Source organism: Calonectris borealis, chromosome 1 (assembly GCF_964195595.1).
Source record: "Calonectris borealis chromosome 1, bCalBor7.hap1.2, whole genome shotgun sequence".
Classification (NCBI taxonomy): Eukaryota; Metazoa; Chordata; class Aves; order Procellariiformes; family Procellariidae; genus Calonectris; species Calonectris borealis.
Window position 1 is genome coordinate 147650780 of NC_134312.1, and position 21610 is coordinate 147672389.

The window sequence follows — 21610 nt, forward strand, 5'->3', positions numbered from 1 at the left end:
ACAGTTCTCATGTTAAATAAAAATAATAGCTCAGTATAAAGTAACATTATGAAAGGCTCAAAATGTATTTCATTGCTGTTACCGAATAAGCAGAATGCAGTTTTGATCAGGTCAGAACAGAAGCAGTTTATTGCTATAGCTGTAGCTATAGGAGAGAAGCCAGCGCAGCCGTGACAGACTCGCTGTTGTGAACTCTGCCCAAATGAGGCAGTTACAGAGTTTATATACCTTTATGTTATACAACTCTTTCTTCACCAAACTGCCTTTGAATAGTAGAGTTAGTTAAATTTGAAGTGGGAGGTTCATCAAGCAAAAAAGCCATAAATTCACGCTGTTGAGGTGTAAGCACATTAAGGTAAATTCTATTCAGGGCACAATATATGGCACAACCCAATTTACACAACAGTCTTTTCCTAGAAGGTTAACTGGGGTGGTAGGACTTAAAAGGCAAGCATGGTATCCAGAAATTAGGCGGATAGTCACAAAGGGCTCGTTACTGGATGACGTATGGGTTGTCCTGAAATACCAACAGGGTTTACTACTTCTGGAGATAAGGGAACTGCAGGAAAATCAGAGGCATATAAAGTGGATCGAGAAATTAATCGAGTATCAATTAGGCAAGAAGCAATACTGCTGTTAATAGGGCAAGATAAGTAAGGACCAGTCTGGCCTAAAGAAAGTAAAGGAGCAATGATGTTTGTGTCCTCAGGGCTGTCCCAATCACATTTCTGAGGCTGTGGCATAAAGGAAGAGTTGCGTGGAAAGTTAGGGTGACTGAATCCTGCTGGACTTAATGGACTTACGATTAGGTCTGTAAGGACATTCTGACTTCCAGTGTCCTTGTTGTCCATACAGACAACCCTCGGCTGAAGCTCCAGTAGGGATTTCACAAGGTCCCTTACCTTTCTGAGCGGCACCAAGGAGGTTTCGGCAGGGATCAGTCTGTGGTCCTCCCAGGCGAAGCAGGACACGTGAATCCAAGTCACAGCACCAAATTCTGTCTTGGAATAACTGGAATGCAATTTTGATCAGGTCAGAACAGCGGCAGTTTATTGCTATAGGAGTGAACACAGAGCAGCAGAGACAGCATCTACTGATAGGATCTCTGCTGAAATGAGGCAGTTACAAGGCTTATATACTTCTACGTTGCACAATTTGTTCTTCAACAAACTTAAATAAGCAGAATGTGGTAAGTAACAGCAGCGATTGAAATTGTTCAGATAAGGAAGATCTAGACAGTCAGATTAGGAAGCCCTAATCTATAAGCAGTATATCCTTTTATGAATACTTCGCTCCTTTGCTAATTAAATCGTGCAGACGAGACCATTAGCTGCAAATATTTCCTAGCAAGTGAGGCCTGCAAAGGCATACGAGGTGTTGCTATGTTACTTGCACACTGTCCTCTTTAAAAGATGGCTGGTTGACCAGCGCTCAGTAGGAGGAAATTACATGGCAGAAGCGACCTACCTTTAGCTGAGGAGAGCAGTCAGTGCGGGTGAATCCAGCCCTCAGCTAGGACTGGCTGTAGGACTGTCATGCTGTAGGACTGAACGCTGACTCCAGCAGGGAAGGCGGCTTAAGCTCATCTCCACAGATCAGATGACAGGAGGGACAGCCCTGGCTGCACAATCCAGGTGAAGACCTGACTACGTAAGTGCAAGTGGCAGCACAGAAGAACACGGCCTGGAGTCAGTAAAATGATCGCAGAACTGTACTCTTAGATGACTCTGATAATTTTTTTCCCATTCATTGATGCCCATTCCTCTTCATACATGGTGTTCCTACTGACAGTGAAAGGAACTATTCAGAGATAAAGGGTTTATAGGTAAAAATTGCAGCACAGCGCCAACTGGTACGTCGCTAAAGCCTTAGTTGTGCATGTGTACAGATATTGCATATCCACGAAATCTGCAAGGAAATCTGCAGTCTTAGCTAGTGAATTATAGTCTAATTAGAAAACAGAGAAAAAGTTCTAGCAATGAACAGGCAAGACAGGGAAGACCATGCTTGCCTCTTGTAATAGTTGTAGAGGACCAGAGTATAGGGGCTTACTAATAGAACAGAGAGGCATATTGTATTACAAGATGCAGAAAGCAGAAAGATTTTTATTTTGATTTCCAATTAAGATTTAAAGTTGATCTAAAATATTTAAGGTGGCTTTTTATTTTGCCCCTGTATGTTTGAAATTGCTGGACTAGGTTAAAAGATACAAAGCTTCACATTTGGGAAGCTTACTGTATTTACAGTGAGCCTTCTCCCAAACATGGCTGATCTATAAGGCATTACCCAGCTTCCTTGAATTACCCCATGTAGTGCAGAGAAGAATTCAAACAGATGACTAAAACTACAAATAATAAAAAATAACCTTTATTCCCATTGAAAATAGGCATATGAGACACAAATGAATAAAACTGATGACAATGACCAGAAACCTAGTATCAGAGCAGCAAGCCAGGGAGCTTCTATGGAATGTTTGGGGGGACCGACCGGTAGCATACAGCTTCTGTGGCATGTATGTTATTATTTTTGCTGATGTAACACTGAAAAGCTGAGACATTATTATGCAAAAGGATAAAGGCGGCAGATCACTGGCAAACCGGGAGCCAGAGAACAAGGCAAAGACTGGCTCTGTTTCTTCCTGACAGCTGTGGAATAGATTTCTTGTGTTACAGGCAAGACTAAAAGAATAGCAGCATTAGATGACAAAAGGTGAAAGAATAAAGCAAGTAATAAAAAAAGGATAATGCAATACACCAGCCATCAGGAAAAAGAAACATAGAAGAGAGAAGAAGTTCTAGCAATGACCATGCTACTAGAATATGGAGGCATATTGCATTACAAGGTGCAGAAAACGTAAGGCACCTATCAGTCCTGAGGCTGAAAAGATTTTGATGGGACCTGCAAAAGAGGCTACTGCCTGTTCTTCATGTCAGAATGTACAAATTTGCCAGATTCTTGCTGACAATGATCAAGAACTCTTGTATTAGGAGAAAAAGAAGCAGCAGCTCAGGTGATATTGTCTGCTTTCCAGAGGATGAAGGGAAGACAAGAAAAGACATTTTTCTTTTTTCCAATTAGCATATTCCTTAGAATCATTATTAACAAGAAAGTTTCAGGGTATCCAACTTCTGGAAGAATTTAAAAATCAATTATTATTTTTTAGGGGACTGTCTTAGTAGCACAGAACTGCACGGACTGGCACAACTAGCTGGAAGGACATTAAGCTTGGAAGTCAGGGAAAAAGATTGGGAGAGGATCATACAACCTTTTCACACCTAATGCAAAGGATGGAAATCGGGTATATGACCATACATCATGGAATAAAAAAACATATAGGAGTGACAGGTTAAAGAATACAGCTGTTTGCATCCTTTCCATCCAGCCAAAATCCATTATGCAGAGACACATAAAACAACCCTGAAATGTCTGTATATTGAACACACAATGTTTGTATGCAAGGAGCTTGGAAAATGGAATGTTGGATTTGGGTTTACTAGTAAAGTCTGTGAAATCAGGTATTAAGGGATTGACCAAAACACAGCAGAACAGCAGTCATGACTAGAATACGGAAATTAAAGGAAATAAATACGGCTGCTTATAAAAAAGGACATGTGGCAGCCCAGCTTCAAATGTTTGTGTGGTGGTCAATTAAAGATATAAAACCCAAAATTTGCTCAAGACAATATTAAGAGTAAAAATAGAAATGACTGCCTTTGAGAGACAGTATTGAGGGTCTGTTACGAAATCAAGATCAAGTTTAGACATGGATTGTATTAATTAAGATTATAGAAGAAGGTACAGTAGAGGAATTGTACAGTTGTGTTTTCTGAGACTGAAAAGTCTCAAATGTTCTTAAACCTATAGATTATAAAAGCTGTGCTGGACTAAGTAGTTACAAGAGTTGCTCTGAGAGTGGACAGCTGGACTCAGATGGCATCTTCCAGTCTCACATTTTTATGCCTATAAAAACACTCATTAAAAACAGTCGTATCTGATCACATTTTCTTTGTATGTTTAGTATGAAAGACATCCACTGTTGTTTCATGACAAGGTCGCAAGTCAAAGTCACAGTATCCAATGCTGAAACGACTCTGCAGAAATTAACAGAATTAACACGGTGAACATAGAATGAGCTCTTTTACAGTATAAGTTAATTAAAGAGGTCAAAGCATTCTTACCTGTGGTTTCTTAAAATAATCAAGACCCCTTCCAATCTTAATCATCCATCCATTGTTGAATCTGTTTTAAAAATTCACAGATTTGAATACTATGAGTATGTTGAATAAAAAAATAGTTATATCCACATGACGCACAAGCGCCTTGTTTCAATTACAGTTATTTCCTAGCATCGCCGATACCTGTATGAACCATGGAAGACACTGTTCTGTATAAAGAGACATCTACCATTATGTTTGCAGTTAGAACACATGAAACTATGGAGGGCTGATTTTAACCAGTTAGGGCCACTGCGTGCCACTGCGTTAACCACAGCTGTAATTAGAAATTGTCTCAAAAGTTAGGGTTAAGTAGTTTGACTTCAAATAACTAGCATTCGCTGATTTTTCGTTATCACCCACCTAATTTCTCGATCATGTATTGAAGATGAAAATGCAATATTCAGCGTTACTCCATAGTTCCTCAATGATTGCTGTATTTCTTCCAAGCCACTTATCTGCTGACTCCTCCCACTACCCTGTTAAAAGTAAAAATAATGTGGTGGGGTTTTTTTTAACCACATATTCTACTTCTGGTCACCTCTTCCTAAACTCACCAACAAAACCTTTTTAGTAATAACTTAAACCAAAAGAAAGTAACTTGGATGAAGGTAGATTCGCAGTTTCAAAGACAGGATAAAAACCAGACAGATTACAGGTACACTTGCTAAGGGATGTGGAGGAGGAGCTCACTTTCAGCCCTTTGAAACTAGATATGAATTACTATTTAAGCCAAAATAAATGCAGTGATAGTTTGAGAGGTTTTAGCTCATCAAAGCCTCTAAAATGACAACTATATACAGCTGTTGGAAGAGAAAAAAAAACACATCTCAGTAGACGCTTTGGTTTTGATGACATTTTCCACAACAAAAGTGTCACAAAAATATCTTTTCCATTTAAGAGCCTGCTTACCAAGAATTTGTTAGTTATCAGAAAACTCTGAACTTATAAAATCACTTACGTTCAACTATCACATTTTTATTTTTCTCTTAATGTGTTTTCTGCTGCAGGCATCAGAGCCTCAGTCTAACAAGTACTGGTAAGTAAGAACAAATCTATATTTTAAAATAAGTATTCTTTATATGTATATATACTTGCATATGGTATCACCTGAGTACGAAGAAACAGAAACCAAAACCTAGACACTTACTTCATCATAGGAAGTGAGGAGGTGGATTGTTTTCACTTTGCACGGCCCCTTAACTAGCATCTCGCAGAATCGTAGGAAGTTATACAACTGTAAAAGTGTTATTTAATTTAGTAACTTGGAATTTTTTTAGTAGTTACATCTGTATCAGTTACACTGAGTATCTACTTGCCTGATGAACATGCCTTATGTATGGGTCCTCCACCCAAACTTCAGAAACAATCTCAGTAAGGTACTCTTGGAAAAGCTTTTCGTAGCCGAAACCTGTTGCATTTTCCTCTATCCTGATTTGCTTATGGTATTTGCCGTCTGAAAAGAAAAGATCATGACATACTTTCTGTGTTAACAACCTCGCCCATAAAATGTTCACATAGCAACAGGTATTTGAATGCTAACAGGTACGTCTCGGCTCCATACCTTGTTTCTCTTTTTCAATGTGTTTTTTAATGTCTTCAGCTCTGGTCATGTACTCGGATATTTTCTGCCGGTAACGATGCTTTTTTGCCTCATCTTTCGTGGCTGTGAATCAAAACCACACAGGCCGGTTCTCCTCGAGGCGGGGGAGGCGCGGGAAGCTGCGCCCTGCTTGGCCCGGGTCTCCCGGGGAGAGGCCACCAGCTTCCCCCTCCCTCCCTGTGAGGCGACGGGGGGCCGGGGCCGGCCCTCGGCGGCAAGCACGGTTCGCGTCTCCTCACCACCACCCCCGGCTGGCGGCCTCCCACAGAGCCGGGGTGTATTTAACGACCAACCGCCCCAACGGTTGTAGTAAACGGCTGCCAAACCGCCCCTCGCCCGGCCGCCGCCCCCCCGCCTGGTACCTTTCACCACCTGCAGCAGGAGGTCGATGCCCTCCTGGTAGCACACCAGCGACTCCTGGAACCGAGACGCCAGGTCCAGCTCCACCGCCCGCTTCACCGTCTCCGCCCCGGCCCGCTCCAGCGGGGCGGTGCCATCGCCCCCCGCCCGCGACATGGGCGCCGCGGCGGGGACTGCGACCGCGACCGGCACGGGGCGGCCACGCCCCCGCCAGCGCCGCGGGCGGGGGGGACCCGCTGCGCATGCGCGCCGCTTCACCCGCCAGCGCGGGGAATAGAAACCGAAGAGGAGGAGGGAAAGGGGGCTGTGCCTCACCGCTGTCCTTCCGCCAGCGCGGAACTGAAGTGCCGTGGCCCTGGTGCCTGTCCGGAAGACTGCGCACGGAGATGGCGGCCGCGGCGGGCCGAGGCGGCCTGGGGCACGTAGCCGCTTGGAAGGTGGTGGCCCGGGCTGGGGTTTGGTTCGGGCGCGACGCAGCACTGGTGCCACGCCTCTGGCTGTACGCGCTCCGCCTGCGGCAGCGGCGGGCGCCTCCCTCGTGAAGCGACGAGGGGCGGCGGGGAACGGCCCTGTCGGCGCCCCGCAGCCGCCGCTGAGGGGGAAAGAGAGAGGGCGGCGGTTACGGGTAGCGTGAGGGGCCAAGCTTCACGCTGCTGCGGGCTTTGCTCCCTCGGGGCGCCACCACCGCGGGGCCCGGCCGGTGCCTCCCCTGAGAGGAGAGCGCGGCCGTTGGCAAGGCCGAGGAGCCTGCGGGCACCCGGTGTCAGCACGGTCCGTTCTTCACCCAGCGAGAGATGTACTGAGCACAGGATATGTGTTCACCCGGTCTGAGTTTGAGTGGCTGTGTAATCTGTTTGTGAGTATGAAGAGCTATAAAGAAAGTTACCTCCTGCTCTCTTTGCAGATGCTGGGGAAGAGGATGGAGGGGATGGCGTCTGCAGCGTGGGTTCGTTGTCTCTTTACCAGGTCGAGAATTCCAGACTCGGTATGTGCTTCAGTAGATGAGAAACTGAAAAATAGATATTAGCCTTCTTAATTCTGTGCTTTCTGTGGTATGGCAGACTTCTAGAGACTGTGAGAAGAGCAGGTTCACGGTGTGCTGAGTGAGGAATTGGCTAAACAGCAAGGCTCAAAGGGTTGTAGTGAATGGGGCTACATCTGGCTGTCGACCGGTGACCATCCCAGGGCCAGTTCTGTTCAATATCTTTATCAGTGGTCTTGGTGCAGGATTTAAACGCACCGTTAGGAAGTTTGCTGATGATACCAAACTGGCAGGTGCTGTGGGCTCTTTCAGGGGACAGGAGGCTTTGCAGAGGGATCTGGATAGATTGGAGCATTGGGCTATGATTAATGGGATGAAATTTAACAAGTCGAAATGCTGGATTTTGCACCTGGACAGAGTAATGCTGGGACCAAGTATAAATTGGGAGAGGAGTGGCTGGAGAGCAGCCCTGCAGAAAGGGATCTGGGGGTGCTGGTCGACAGCAGGCTCAATAGGCGTCAGCAGTGTGCCCTGGCAGCCCAGAGGGCAAACCGCATCCTGGAGTGCACCAAACACACCATAACCAGCCAGTTAGAAGCAATGATCATCCCGCTGTATTCAGCACTCATGTGACCTCACCTTGAGCACTGTGTGCAGTTCTGGGCCCCACAATTTAAGAAGGATGGGAAGGTCCTTGAATGCTTCCAGATGGTGAAAGGCTGGAAGGCATGCTGTATGAAGAGCGACTGAGGACTCTGGGCTTGTCTAGTTTGGAGTGAAGGAGGCTGAGGGGCAACCTCATTGCTCTCTACAGCTTCCTGAGGAGGGAACATGGAGAGGGAGGTGCTGATCTCTTCTGCCTGGGATCCAGTGACAGGACACATGGGAATGGCTCTAAGCTGCGCCAAGGGAGGTTCAGACTGGACATTAGGAAGCATTTCTTTGCAGCGAGGGTGGTCAAACACTGGAATGTGCTTCCTAGAGAGGTGGTCAATGCCCCACACTTGTCAGTGTTGAAGAGGCATTTGGACAATGCCCTTAACAACATGCTTTAGCTTGGTCAGCCCTGAAGTGGTCAGGCAGTTGGACTAGATGATCATTGTAGGTCCCTTCCAACTGGAATAGTGTAGTCTATTCAATAAACAACTAAAACCAAAGGATGAGGAGTTTGACTTACATTGTACATTTTTACATTTACATTTTTAGCTTATCTTTCTTGCAAGATACCTACTAGTGTCAGTTGACTCTTCCTTAAAATCATTCTTAAAGCCTTAATCCATTGAGAGGCTAAGCAGAGTTTCTTCAACAAGATGCATGTGAATTAAGTGCTGTGCTGGTATAGAGTGTTGTCCAGGTATTTCTATGCAGTTGTATGGCCAAACTCAAGAGTTAATGTATTCATCAGTAAAGCGTTGTAAAAATGTGTTTGACTTAATGTTATAAAAGCTAAATTTGAGGTCACGTGTTGGTGCTTTGATATTCTGAAAAGAAAGGTAGTTAAAAATGCAAGAATTTTTACCAAGGTTGAAGTATGTTTTAGAGAGTTGTTTTGTTAACTATAACAATAATAATTCAGATATTTAGGAAAAAACCCTCTGTTTTTTGTGACCTTCTTATTCTAGGTATTTCAGCCACGGCCTGGAGATCATGAAAAGTATGGAGGTGACCCTGAGCAGCCCCACAAAATCCATGTTGTTACTAGAATAAAAAGTGTAATTGGTCGCCCATATTGGGAAAAGAAGATAATACGTGATCTTGGACTGGATAAAGTATGATTGTTGTTCTTTATACTTACTGTGTACATCAGAAATGTAGAAACATAGGGTAGAATTAAGGTGGTGGGTTTTTTTTAAGTTTTGCAGTCACAAAACTTGGATTGCTTTACAGCTGCTATAAATGTAATTGAGAAACCGAGAGCTGTTTAAGAGCTGAGAGGAACATTAATGGCAAATGCCCTTTTAGTGGGAATTCAGAATATCACTGTATGGGCTCTGCGTGCCTGAGGCGAACTTTACCTTGAGAATTCTGCTAAAATAATAAAACCAGATTTGTAAATACTTTGAATTCAGTTTTCTCTGGGGGTCATATTATTCAGATATTGCAGGTAGGCAAATAAGACTCGTTTATTAATGAAAAGGCTACCAAATCCAAGACTCTAAGAGTTTATGTCAAAGATGTGTTTATCCAAATTTTTTAGGCCAGCTGCACATTGTGCAAAGATTCATCTAGGCAGTGTTATATTACAGAGAAAAAAAAATGGGTGCTTGATCAATTTAAGATCTAACTGAAGCAAGCAGTCTTACCCCTAAACTCCTGTATTTACATATATAGTATTTTTAACAGTTGGAAGAAATTTGAATATATTGATAATGTAGTGGAAATAAAGCTGAATTTGTCATCTTACTGGAATTGAATTTGATCAAGTTTTGATTTCATATTTTTATGTATGTTCTTGATGCATGACGTTTCTCTAAACCTTGTATTTGCAAATGTGGTTTATATTTTTACTGATAGTGTGAAAAGTTCAGTGAACGGAGATTTGGGTTTTGGCAATGCGTTTGTAAAACCTGTTCTATCCTTTATATAGGCGCATCAGCCAAGACTGCACAAAAATATCCCTTCTGTGAATTCCAGACTGAAAGTTATTAAGCATCTGATAAGGTTTGTTAACTATTTGTTTAATTTGGAACACTTAGTGTAACTCTCTTCTAGACATAGGACTTTACTAAGCAAACTCTTTTGCCTGTAGAATACAGCCACTGAAACTACCTCACGGATTACCAACAGAAGAGGAAATGTCAGACACCTTTCTTACGAGCAAGGGAGAGCTTGTCATTAAACGGCATCTGAAACCTGTGGAGCAGAAAGAAATTAAGTCATAAGGTGTGCTGGTTGGATTTATATTTTATAAAATAAATAATTTTACTCCTGAGTTAAGAGTTTGTTTATGAAATGTAAGCTTAATTCTTACCCTGTCTGGTATGAGCGACAGGGATGACACTGATGCTTAAAGAAGGATTACGTGTGTACAAATATAAAATGCAATGTTGGTAATGTTTGCCTGAAATATTAAATGAATGATAGGCTTTCTTTCCTCGTGTTTTAACTTTGTGGCTAGATTACTGCGGTTTATGGCTAGCTATTAGAGAACTTTATTTATAAAGTCAGATAAGCAGAGAAGTAAGTAGAATAGATCTAACTAATGACGGTGAGGACACTTCCCAGCTAACAGTAAAGGTGCATGACTTCAATGACTACAATGATGGTGCATGACTTCACCTTTACTGCGCCAAGGAAGGAACTGGAATTGAAAAGCCCTCTGTTTACCAGTTACTTGAGAATTGACTGGCTATCCACCGAGCACGTCATTTGATTGGGTGACTTACCTTGGTCATACAGATCTCGTGCTTGTTCCTTAACCAACAGTCTGTCATCTGGCCTCCTCTGTGGCTTAAAAAGTACCTGAACTTCCCATTTGGGAGTAACAGAAGGAGTGATTCACATCTTGGTAGGTTGTATAATTTGTCTTTCAGGAAACATGCTATCTCACTTCATACATATTTCTTGATCCTAATAATAATAATAGCCTAAGAGCTGCAGTCTATGTGAAAGTTGGTGCTTTTCCTGTTCTAAAATTGCAAACTTCAGAAATCTGGAGACCCTGAAGCATACCTCTTTGATGCAAGTTAGTAATTATGGGCTGCAAGCTTATTAAAATAACACCTTTTACTGAAGGATCTTGAATAGTACTGTGTGCATATTTTTATTTACAGTTTTAAGAATTGTGGCCAAAGTTAGGAAGCCGCTGCTGTATCAAATGATAAAGTAGTTTTCATTCCAGGGAGCATAAATTCCATAGTTTAACACACTGTGAGCCTCTCCCACACTAGATAGGCTGTGGAGGAGTTAATCTTAATGACTGTGTGTTGTGAGAAGATCACAGGGATACAGTCGCTGAAAATGAATGTTTATCCTTTCTGCACGTTTGCAGAGAAGAGTAAACACCAGTAGGAGTTCGAAGGAATAGACGTATCAGTAGAGGGACATAAAAGCTGGAGACACTGTGTGCAGGAGAAAGAAAAAGAAGGATAGGCTATCGTAGTGGCATTGACTGTAATGGCTCCTACGAACAGGCCGAAGGCAGAAATGCAAAATTGAGCTGAAAAACCTCAATTTCTCAACAAGATACAGGCTGTAGTTGGACAGAGAAAATACTGGTGTCAGTTTAAGGTATATAGGATAGCAAGGAAAAAGTGAAGCAGCTAAATGAATTTTGCTTTTCTTCCCTCCCAGAGCACCAAAGCCAGGATTGCTCAGTCTTACCAAGCATGTTCAGGATTTGTGTCCATGGCACTGCAGCCTGGTGAATCTCCAACAGAGGGAGCACTGCCAGTTCTGTCATATGTGTTTGAATATGGATCTTCTATTCATTACACTATACAGATGCTAAAATCTTCAAAAGTACTGCAATGTAAACCGGAAAGAATGTGTTAATGAACAAGCTTGCTTGGTACTGTGCACAACTTAAAAAGTGTGTGATAAAGCACTTAAGTTAGAGCAGAGCTAATAACTGCTTCCCAAGTACAGAAAAGGGAAAATCTTTTAGGTAGTACCTATTATTTCTGGATAAGATTTAGCTACAAGAGATGTTTACAGCTGTCTTTAATTGACAAGCTGGAAGTTTTCATGAAAAAGGAAGTTGTATTTTCTTAAAATTTTTAATATACGTGTAGGTTTGGGTGTTTCTAAAATGGTATTTCCTCCTAATCAATCTGTTATCCCAAGCCTTCTCTGGATAAGCATACGTTCTCTAAAAATTTACTCTCGGGTCTAAAACCTGAACCAACAGGATGCACAAACACAGTGTGTCCCCACATCCTTTCATTAATGGAGCATTGTAAATGCTTCGTGTAAATCTTAATGAAGCACAGGTAGGAGATACTGCCTTTTTGTGCAGGGAACAAACAGGCTGACTTAAGATGATGGCAAAATTCTGGTTGGGAAGTACCTCGCAGGTCTCTAGTCCAACCTCCTGCTCAACGCAGGGCCAGCGCTGAGGTCAGACCAGGTTGCTCAGGACTTGGTCCAGTCGGGTCTTGAAAACCTCTGAGGACAGGGACAGCTCAGCCTTTCTGGGCAGCCTGCTCTGCTGCCTGGCTGTCCTCATGGGGAAAAGGTTATATGCAGAATACAGTTTTGTATTCAGTCCGAATCTCTGTTCTTTCAGCTTATGCCTGTTGTCGCTTCTCTTCCCTTGCACTGCTGTGAGGAGCCAGCCAATTATCCCTCACAGGTAGGTTCTGTGGGGCTGCTGTTAGGTCCACCTGAATCTGTCCCTTCTCATGGGGCAAGTGCTCCAGCCCCAACCACCTTGGTGGCTCTCTGCTGACCTCGCTCTACTTAATTGTTCTTTCTTGTGTCAGGGGGCTCCAAACTGGACACTACTCTAGATGTGGTCTAACGAGTGCTTAGCAGAGGCATGTAATCCCTTCCCTCGGTCAAGCTGTGCTTCTGTTCGTACAGCCCAGGGTACCCTTAGCTGCCTTTGCTGCTTGGGCACAAAGCTGCCTCACATTGAGCTTGCTTCTTGGGTAGGAACTGTTTGCCATGTCTACTTGCTGTAGCATTTAAAGTATATTCAAACAAATCTTTGGTGCAATATGTGGTAGCAATGTAAAAATGTACTGTTTTAAGAATAAATTTGTATTTCTGTGCTATTGCTCTGTTGCAGGTTCACTTACTGTTTCAGATTTGGTAATTAATACTGTTGTGTGAGTAGATCAATACAATTCTAATAATAGCATCAGGATATTTTTAATCACAAGTACAGAATACTAGCTATAAAAAATGCACCATATTTAAAAGAAACAAACAACCGACCCCGCCGTGCTCTTTGTTATTTCCCCTTTAGCCCCCAGTGATATGCTTGAGGGTTCTTTTTAACCACTCTAAACCACCTACTTTTCTCCCGTGTCTTGAAATGGCTGAATGAATCCAACAACTCTGAAGCTAAGGCCCCCCAAAAGCTTTACTATGTGATTGATTAAAAGGATCTGTTTATTGTGCATGAACTTGCATCAGATTTTATAAACTACATGCCATTTTAAAAACATGATGGAATGTGCATATTCTTACTCCAGACCCTGCATTGAAGCTAATATATAGCTTCAGTAGAAGTATTCATTACAGCAGCCTGAGTTTTACAGATTTTTTGCAACTGTAAAGGCTAAAATGAAGTAGTATCAAGGGCAAAAAAAAGTTAAGGATAGCTTAGTATTTTCCCTCCTGTCACAAGAAACAGCCACTTTGAGGTCACAATTATTCTGAAAGGATATGATACACTGTGATATACTCTTCTGGTACATTAAACATACACAATATTTATTGCAAATATTCAATTCCAAAATTGCAAATTGTTAACAACCAATTTTGTACTGCTGCTAAACACATGTATTGATAGATAAAATCTAAGGCAGATAAAATCCTGTTAAGCACTGTTACGACGTTTTTGCAGCATTAATCTGCTGCTTGAGTCTGCAAGCACAGGTGAAAACTCTGCTTGAATATTCTCGTGAAGTGAGATTAAAAATAAATGGCAAAAGATAGGTTACAGTTGGGATTATTAGCAGTGTTATCTTCTAAAATGATTTTTGTAGCCTCAGCTGAAAGAAAACATTGAAAGCTTGCACTTGTTTCTGGCTTCATTGCTCTCCTCCATTCTTACTGTTTGTGGGGCAGAAATCTAGGATTTTTTTAATTGGAAGCAAAACGTGCAATCAGTGACTCAAATCTAATCATCACCCAGATATCTCAGTATCCATTTCTTTTATAAAACTTGGCTCTTGCAACCACATCATTGGCATAGTCATTGTGTGTTGTGCCAATATCCATTCTGTCATAGGTCTGGACGTTTTTAGCTCCCGCGTTATAGGCTGAAATCCCACCTGAAATGAGAGTAAAAGAAACGCATAAAAGAGGTGATGCTTTGTCAGTAAATAAGCAAACAAACAAAAATCACAACTTAAATGTGTTGCTTTAGTTTGCAGCTCTCTTTTCACCAGTGTTGTATTACCATTTCCACCTATTTTGCCACTGAGGTGTTCCTTTTGTGTCTTAACTTTGTGAAGAAATCTTAATTTCTCCCTTTACATCCAGACTTGGTGATCATTGTCCCCTTGCTGTATTTTGCTAATGTAACATCTTCAGTTGTATGGCTGCTTCCTTTTGTGCATATTCCTTCATGTCTACCCGCGTTAATTACCTCAGACATATTTGTATTGTAGTTGGAATAAAGGGATCCAACCATGACGGCTTCAACTGTAATCAGTGCTCAAGAATATAACCAGGTTTCCTTCAGAGAGGACCATACGTTTTCAAAATTAATGTGTTCCTTCTTTGGAGTTGCCAGGATAGTTGCTTTTTGTAGGTAGGTGTAGGAACACAAAACAAATGAAATGGAGAGAGGTGGGGAAAAACCCACGCTTACTCCTTGCAACTGAAAAATGTCATGACATTTGCCAAGTTTTCCAAAAGCCATCTTATTCTTCTATTCCTTTTAATGAGTGTCGTGGAATATTGTTTCACACCTCAATAAAATGACCAGGGGGACTGGAGTGTGTTTAGTTTTCTGAAGTGCTCGGTTTTACAGCGTTATCGTGCTTGACTTTTATGTATGTGAAGTGTTTGAAAGCTGACATTTTAAAGCTGACAAAACTCTACCTTTGAGCTGCTGTTCCTTTGTCCATGTTGGGAACTTCTTCTGGATTTCCGTTATCATCCCGCATAAAATCTCTGTGCCTTGTGCTAAGTGCTCTTCACTGTCCCATGACCCGACAATCTTATGGTACCGTTTGTCAACCTGAAAGTGAGGCAGCAATATTGGCACACCAGAAACGCCACTATTTATCCAGAGCTCTTCATTGCTTACAGGCTGCTTGTATTCATTTTGATCTTTAATCTCATGGTTTACCTTAGCTACACTACTTACTGCTCCAGCTTGCTTTTCCATGGCTACCATCAACAGGAAAAATCGAAGAGAAACATCCTTCAATTTGTAATTGTATAGTCAGCAAACTTAGCTCAAGGCGCAGGCGAAGCCAGCAAATGCGTGAATAGCAGGCTATCGGGGCACTGAAGAGGAATGCCTGCCCCACCTCCTTCTCTGTCAGAGCCTTAAAAAACCAACGCAGCTGCTGCTGTAAAGGTGACAGGGTGCAGAAAGCGGGCTTACTGCTGCTTAAGCTTTTCCAGCTGCAAGGTGACTGCTCCTCTCCTCCCGTTTCCTCTAGGGCTCTCCCCTCGATCTCTGCCCCAGTTCTGCTCTTCTCCTTCTCCTTCTCCTTCTCCTTCTCCTTCTCCTTCTCCTTCTCCTTCTCCTTCTCCTTCTCCTCTTCTTCTCCACCTCTTATCCATGGGATAGTAAAGCACAGGTCTGAGGGGGCTGGAGCTGTTACAAAAGCGGATCCCAATGCATGCAGCAAATGTTTAGGGATTGTGTGGATAAATGTACAACTTGGCAAACAAGTGAGGGGTGAATGTAGGCATGAATAATGAAGCAAGATCCCCCACTAGCCAAGCCCCTGTGGTGCATAAAGGGTAATTAACCTGACTATATGTAGCTGCAGCCTACAGGCCTCCATGCTTAGTTAAAAAAAAAAAGCTTTTTGAAACAAGATTTATTATCTAAAGTATGAAATAGGAACAATTAATCTCTTCATTCCCAAGAGAGTGCTGGGAAGCAAGCAGCGGTTTCATGGTGCAAACGCAGTCTGCTCATGCCCTGACACCCACCAGGGTCCTTCCCCGGTGCCGGGAGCTGACAGCCAGGTCAGTGGTGGCTTTATTCTGGCCAAAGAGTTGTCTGAAAGGGCCTAGGGGGTTGCGTTTCAACAGGGGCCCTGCTGCTTTTCTGACTTTCTGCTTCCAAAGAAGGATGAGGTTTGTGTTTTTAAAAAGGTTGAGCTTACCTGCATTAAACCAAATGCATTTCCGTGGTCACCCCAGCCGTCCTTCAGCACTGTCCCAGCGTGTGACTCTCGAGAGATAATACCAGCAATCACAGCTGGATCAACACACTTGCTGTTGCCAACTTTTGTAATCTTGGCTTGGTATTTCTCCATGTTCTTCAAATCTCTTTCTGCAATCTTCTCTGAGGCAGGAACTCCTACAACACAATGTGCATGACTTTTCCTTTCGTTTTTAAAATCAGAAACAAGTTGTTCTAACAGTCATTATGACTGAGCTGACATTTTGAATCCTTCTGAATCTATTTAGAGAGAAGCAATGATAGAATTGACCAATTTTGCTGAAGGGTAAGTGCCCTAGAAATCAATACGCAGATGATATAAAAGACATTTTTTCAAATACAGAGGGCAGTTCTCTAGTGTGGGGACTAAAAGGTGGATCTTCTTGTTTTAAATCTAAGCCTTTGGGTGAATTAGTCCCAGATTTAAGTCCTTTTAGTTTAGGACTATAATGGGGAAATGTTCAGAAACTTAGGTCATGAGGGAAACCCTCTTAAGGGAGAGAGAAAAGCAGGCCCGATGGCAGGGGTTGGATGCATCCAGCAGACCTTGCATTTTCTCTGTGGTGGTCTTGAATATTCCGTAGAACATCTCAAAGGCAACTCTATTCCCAACACAAACTTACGTGCCCACGTAGGATCTTTGTTGGTTGTGGAAAAATCTACTCGTGTGGCAATGACTGACAGCCAAAGACCGGGATCCGTAATAGGCATGAGCTTGTGCATGGATGTAAGGGGAGATGAACAACTGAATTAGTGCCTACCTGCATAGCTCAGACGTTCTGGTTTTGCGGTTGCCTCCGAAGCTCCAGTTGTGTCAACGTTCAGTATATTCCCGTAACGCTCCAAACAGCCTAAGAGCAGTATTTACAACCAAACATCAGGCCAGCACAGTGTGTGACGCATGCCGTTAAAAAGTTTTTAGATCCATGACTGAAACGCATGCCATCATTTTGATACTAGCGCAGGCATTTGCGCTAGTAGATGTGGTCACGGTATCGTATGCTCTGGAAAGGATTACCTCTTGGTCATGCTGGCATAAAGCCACAGTGTAGCTTATGAGGTGAACTGGTGCTTTGTGCACAATTCATCTCCTCAAATTTTAGCTTGCCTAAAACTTAGCTGTCCAGTCTAAGCTTGTGACTTGGACTGCCCGCATAGCCAATGGAGAAAGGCACCTCCAAAAGGCGATTTTTCTATTCCAAAATAAAAAAAATCTATGGGAGTCAAAAGAAATCCTGCACTACTTACTGGCTCCAGCTTGCTTTTCCATAGCTACAATCAACAGGAAAAATCGAAGAGAAACATCCTTCAATTACATCCATTACAATTTATCTGACTTGCAGTTAGTTTGACTTGCAATTTATCTGCATTTATCTGTTGCCTAAATACGCCGTTGCAGAAGGGAAAACACGCAAAGAGCAACTGAGAGGAATAATGCTAACCCAAGCCCAGCAGTTAATGGAAAACAGACTTTGGTACAGTGAGTTATTTACAAGAATATTAGACAAACATCACAGACCTGACATGTTTGCTGGAGGATGTCTCCCCACCTTCTTGCTGCATGTCCTAGGGACAAATGGGCTTTTTATCTGCTGTTGATGTTTTGCAGCAGCTGACTCAGTGCTCTTCCCACACGCTGCTGGTATTACGGGAAAAGGGAACGCCTAACAACTTCTTGTGCATACACCCAAACACAACAGGGTTTCTGCTCTACAGCACGAATACAATTACAACTTTAAAAATGAAACACTTTTTAATTTAATTTAAAACCCTGTTGCTAATAGTTTGGAACTAGGAGGAGCCTCGTCTGAAAACAACTGCCCCCCTTCAGCTGTTGAAAGCAATAATGTGCTGACAATGGGAAAACAGGAACCTGTGCTTTGGGATGTAATAAAGTTTTTACAGGCAAAGACCCAGCCACAATAACATGACACAGAGCTGCAACCACTGAGAATTTGGATATGCAGAGACTATGCCAGGTCCCTCTTGTACAGTGACAACAAAGGTGGAGGCACAAACCCAAATTAGCAGGTGGCGCGGGTCAAAGCCACTGTAGCTCTTCAGCAGTAAGGAAAAAAGCCACTGGATGGCAGACCTCCCTGTCACTGCTAATCCATCCTGACATACATCTCCCCCACGGTAAATTTTGTGAGGGTGAAATGTTGTTTCACTCTTTTGTCAGCTCTTTCACATTTTAAGCCGGGAATTCTCTTGTGTCATAGCATTGAAAGATTCAATTCTGTAAATTTTTCCTGTACTGTTGATGCCTCACATCGAGAACCGGCTGCAAAAAGTCACAGCAGCCCATGCACGGAGCTCTTCACATTCACGATCATGACTGGGTTTAAAGAAGGTTGAAACACGGGGAAGTACCTCTGGCAGGAAGGAAAACAAAACAGATATGGCTCATACAGGAGTGACATAAAAAGATATTGAAAATTCAAAACACCACTGAAGAGGATTCACAAACCAGTAATCTCCAAATGGCCTGTGCTCCCTTACTGCTTGGGGAGAATCATAAGGGATGTACTAGTTTGCTTCTTCTACATGACAGTCATTGAGGCAGGCAGGTAGATCTCCCGTGTTTTTTCTGGAGCCCTATCCAGAAATTATTGTTTAATCATATATGTGTGCATGGAGTCTCACATGTCCTGGGAAGTGTTTTCCTCAACAAACCGGTATTCAGACTACTGGGGGAGAATGGCATGTCCACATGATGGTGCGTCATAACAACAGCCCTGTCTGTCATCTGTGTGATGTCGAGCAGGCTGCAGCTTGCAGGCTCCAGCGAGAGCTCGGAGCTGCTGCAGGCTCGGGTCTCCAGGGATGGAGAACTAGTTACGGCTTTTGCCAGTGCTCTTTGCAGCATCTCTCGCTTGTCCCATTGCTCGCTTGTCACTGAGTATATAAACCACACCGCATTGCAATCTCTCCTCCTATGTCAGGGCGGCAGCTTTGGGCAGCCTCAAAAGTGCCCCAAATCATGGTTTATCTCCTGGATTCCCCTTGCGCTTGCTGTTAGTTGCGGCAATCGGCAACCTCCAGTTCAGATCCAGCTCATCCTAGTTTTACTTCGTCGCTCAGAAACGCCACAAAAAGCCTGTCGGAGTGTGGTTCTGCCATGAAACTCGGACGCTTGTCTTAATCTCACCGCGGAGAGCCGCAAGCCAGCGCCGTGGGCTGCAGGTTGCCCTACCGCGCTGCAGCGCCGGGGGCCGGTGCTTCTTCCCTCCCCAGAAACCACTGCTCATTTCAGTCTGTGATGTCTGTGCAACCGCACCGAAGGCAAAGGCATAATCTGAAGGTAGTGGGAATGTACACATCCATGACTGAAGGAATAATTTGACTTGTGGATCGTCTGTCAGGAGGGGAAAAGGCTGAAAGAAAGCGTAGGAAGAGGGGGAAGAGAGCCAGTCAGTTAAATCTGGTTTCCATGAGTGAGAGACGTATCAAGACAGAAACTTACTTACAAACTGAAAATGTTTGGTGTAAGAACTGAGATAACAGCTGTGGAGGCAGGCCCTGGCATTTTTCAGAAGCAGATTATGTATTAATTGAAAGGGATTCAGAGAGTCATTTCGCATGGGGAGCGAGTGTTGGCTCGTCCGCAAAAGCTTCACCTGAAGAACACCCGTGTCAAGCTCCTGAGAGGGCAGGCGATAGCACGCAGCCTGGGACAGGGCGGCTTGGAAATGTTTTCAATTAAAGGCAAAGCAATTACTAGCGTGCTTTTTTTTAACATCGTGCTGCAGAAATGAACGAAACTTCATCTATTTTTAAATAGTATTTAACTGTTTTATATTTAACTGCTTTTTAACTGTATTTAGATGTTTTTTAATTGTAGGAGCGTGACTTGACTTGTTTCTACTGGATTTACTTTTGCTTTTGTTGTCCTTAGGTATGTCCTGTCCGGCTTTGCAGCATTTTTGATGGCTAGAGAAACAATGAAATAGTGACCCTTCCGGGGTCAGAAGGGGGAAGTTGGGTAACCCTGCTGGGAAATGTTTAAGCAACGTGTGACGGCAGTTGTGATTTATGTTCCTTTTAGCTCCTGTTTATCTTCAGTAACTAGTAGTAAGGACCTCTTCCCTTAAAATAAAACAAGTCTCTCTTCTATTCTAGTAAGCCAGTGGCTGAGAGTTTTGGCATACATTTAATCGAAGTTCTCTCCGTAAAGGAGGGAGACCCAAGGAGGTCCAACAGGACCTGTCTGATACAAAACAATGCTTAAGGCAGCATAAAGCAAATTAAGAATGTGCTTTTAGGCCCTTCCTGCATTTCACAAAGAATCACACAAGCCCAATTGTAATAAAAATTTTGAGTGGATTATACTTCACATGTTTTACTGCTGCAGACTTGTTTTAGAAGCACCCATGGCTTCTTGGTGTTGGATGTGGGATTAAATTGGCGCTTTTCTTTATCCTATGTAATTTTTAGGTAGTGTAATCCCATCAGTAAACTATACCATTCATGATACATGATTCTCAACTACTGCTCTGGTAATTTTTTTCTTTTCTGTAGTAACGGTTCATATTTAAGAAATTAACTTAAGACACCAGTGTAGCAAAGCTCGGTTTTATAGTTTAGCATTTAAGCAACCAAAAAGACGTTAAGCCTGATAGTGCAGATCCAACAGAGTACGGAAAGAAGGAAAGCAGCAGCTGTGGCTGTTACAGGGAAGAAGTTGCACCATATGTTTCAAAACCATGCTGGTTTTATTTATTGGTTTTGTTTCAAAAGTCCCCAGTAGTTTTCAGAAGTTCTACTTGTGCCATCAGCAGACGTAAAGCCCCGTGCTGGAGAGTGCAAACAAGACTGAGACATGAAGCTTATACAAATTGCACAACTTTCAGTGTCTTTTATACTAAGTTCCTTTTTTTAAGCCTTGGGTCTTGCAAAGCTGAGCTGAGGCTTTAGATAAATTCTGAAGTATCTTGGAGGTCTTGTTCACGGCCTCACCTAAGTGCAGTGAAGGCCATTCTCGTTGTAAGGTAAATACTAAAGAGCAATACTTAAATGCTTTGTATTCATTGCTGATTAAAAATGAAAGCCGAAAATGGGAAACTACATGTATTTTTGCATTTATGTGTGTGTACCAGCTCTATTCTGTCCACATGGATGTGGCAAACCTGTTTACTTCTTTCCCTTTCCTGGCTGTCTATTATGTAGCTGTAGACACATATACCTGTCCTTAGCATGTTTTTTCTTGTCTAAGCCATCCCAGTCCTGCAGTCTTTTCAGGCCGCGTTTTCTTCACTTCCGATCATGGTTGTTGCTGCGGTTTTGAGGTTCTCCAGTTGGTCCCCATCTTCGCTGAGCTGTAGCTACCCAAACCAAACATGGTCCTTGGCTGAGGCCTTTCTGGTGGCGATTAGCACGAAGACTTCACGTGTCTTGCAGTGGATAACGCTATGTTGTGTTTCCCC

At 42.9% G+C, this 21610-nt stretch overlaps 3 protein-coding genes across 16 annotated transcripts; 1 reads left to right on the forward strand and 2 right to left on the reverse strand.

The window, feature by feature from the left end:
- Positions 1-100: 100 nt before the first annotated feature.
- MITD1 (microtubule interacting and trafficking domain containing 1) lies at positions 101-6577 on the reverse strand. 7 transcript variants are annotated; one of them, XR_012670636.1, is made up of 8 exons: positions 6180-6381; positions 5779-5880; positions 5534-5670; positions 5365-5451; positions 4578-4693; positions 4179-4239; positions 1468-1800; positions 101-1011 (listed from the first exon to the last, which is right to left on the reverse strand). XR_012670636.1 is itself a non-coding variant. In XM_075135252.1 (7 exons), the coding sequence occupies exons 1-7, from the start codon at positions 6331-6333 to the stop codon at positions 1596-1598; spliced, it is 708 nt and encodes a 235-aa protein (XP_074991353.1). In that variant the 5' UTR covers positions 6334-6381; the 3' UTR covers positions 1560-1595. The 7 variants fall into 7 exon arrangements, 6 of the variants coding, with proteins under 6 accessions (XP_074991353.1, XP_074991361.1, XP_074991330.1 ...); XM_075135252.1 differs by lacking the exon at positions 101-1011 and having other exon boundaries at positions 1560-1646; XM_075135268.1 differs by lacking the exons at positions 101-1011; positions 1468-1800; positions 6180-6381 and adding exons at positions 2346-4091; positions 6493-6577.
- Positions 6436-20100, forward strand: MRPL30 (mitochondrial ribosomal protein L30). 8 transcript variants are annotated; one of them, XR_012670651.1, is made up of 9 exons: positions 6436-6614; positions 7082-7162; positions 8782-8928; positions 9747-9820; positions 9909-10042; positions 10385-10667; positions 11453-11565; positions 12387-12452; positions 12583-13752. XR_012670651.1 is itself a non-coding variant. In XM_075135330.1 (6 exons), exons 1-5 carry the CDS (start codon positions 6564-6566, stop codon positions 10039-10041), a joined length of 486 nt encoding a protein of 161 aa, XP_074991431.1. In that variant the 5' UTR covers positions 6436-6563; the 3' UTR covers position 10042; positions 20083-20100. The 8 variants fall into 8 exon arrangements, 3 of the variants coding, with proteins under 3 accessions (XP_074991431.1, XP_074991398.1, XP_074991409.1); XR_012670647.1 differs by having other exon boundaries at positions 12387-13752; XR_012670653.1 differs by lacking the exon at positions 11453-11565.
- On the reverse strand, positions 13820-17811 carry LOC142074584 (lysozyme g-like). The gene is made up of 5 exons (XM_075135284.1): positions 17704-17811; positions 16946-17035; positions 16126-16322; positions 14879-15017; positions 13820-14103 (listed from the first exon to the last, which is right to left on the reverse strand). The coding sequence occupies exons 1-5, from the start codon at positions 17708-17710 to the stop codon at positions 13970-13972; spliced, it is 567 nt and encodes a 188-aa protein (XP_074991385.1). The 5' UTR covers positions 17711-17811; the 3' UTR covers positions 13820-13969.
- Positions 20101-21610: the final 1510 nt, after the last annotated feature.

What these genes read in the sequence shown, in the direction of transcription:
- MITD1 (XM_075135229.1), bottom strand. Translation starts at nt 6,333, where the DNA reads ATGTCGCGGGCGGGGGGCGATGGCACCGCCCCGCTGGAGCGGGCCGGG. An exon ending in CCTGCTGCAGGTGGTGAAAG is followed by an intron (nt 5,881 to 6,179) that starts GTACCAGGCGGG and finishes TTTGATTCACAG; the next exon opens with CCACGAAAGATGAGGCAAAA. An exon ending in TCCTCACTTCCTATGATGAA is followed by an intron (nt 4,694 to 5,364) that starts GTAAGTGTCTAG and finishes TACTTTTAACAG; the next exon opens with GGTAGTGGGAGGAGTCAGCA.
- MRPL30 (XM_075135330.1), top strand. Translation starts at nt 6,564, where the DNA reads ATGGCGGCCGCGGCGGGCCGAGGCGGCCTGGGGCACGTAGCCGCTTGG. An exon ending in GGCACGTAGCCGCTTGGAAG is followed by an intron (nt 6,615 to 7,081) that starts GTGGTGGCCCGG and finishes CTCTCTTTGCAG; the next exon opens with ATGCTGGGGAAGAGGATGGA. An exon ending in GTTATTAAGCATCTGATAAG is followed by an intron (nt 9,821 to 9,908) that starts GTTTGTTAACTA and finishes TTTTGCCTGTAG; the next exon opens with AATACAGCCACTGAAACTAC.
- LOC142074584 (XM_075135284.1), bottom strand. An exon ending in ATGCATTTGGTTTAATGCAG is followed by an intron (nt 15,018 to 16,125) that starts GTAAGCTCAACC and finishes CCTCACTTTCAG; the next exon opens with GTTGACAAACGGTACCATAA. An exon ending in AAAGGAACAGCAGCTCAAAG is followed by an intron (nt 14,104 to 14,878) that starts GTAGAGTTTTGT and finishes CTCTCATTTCAG; the next exon opens with GTGGGATTTCAGCCTATAAC.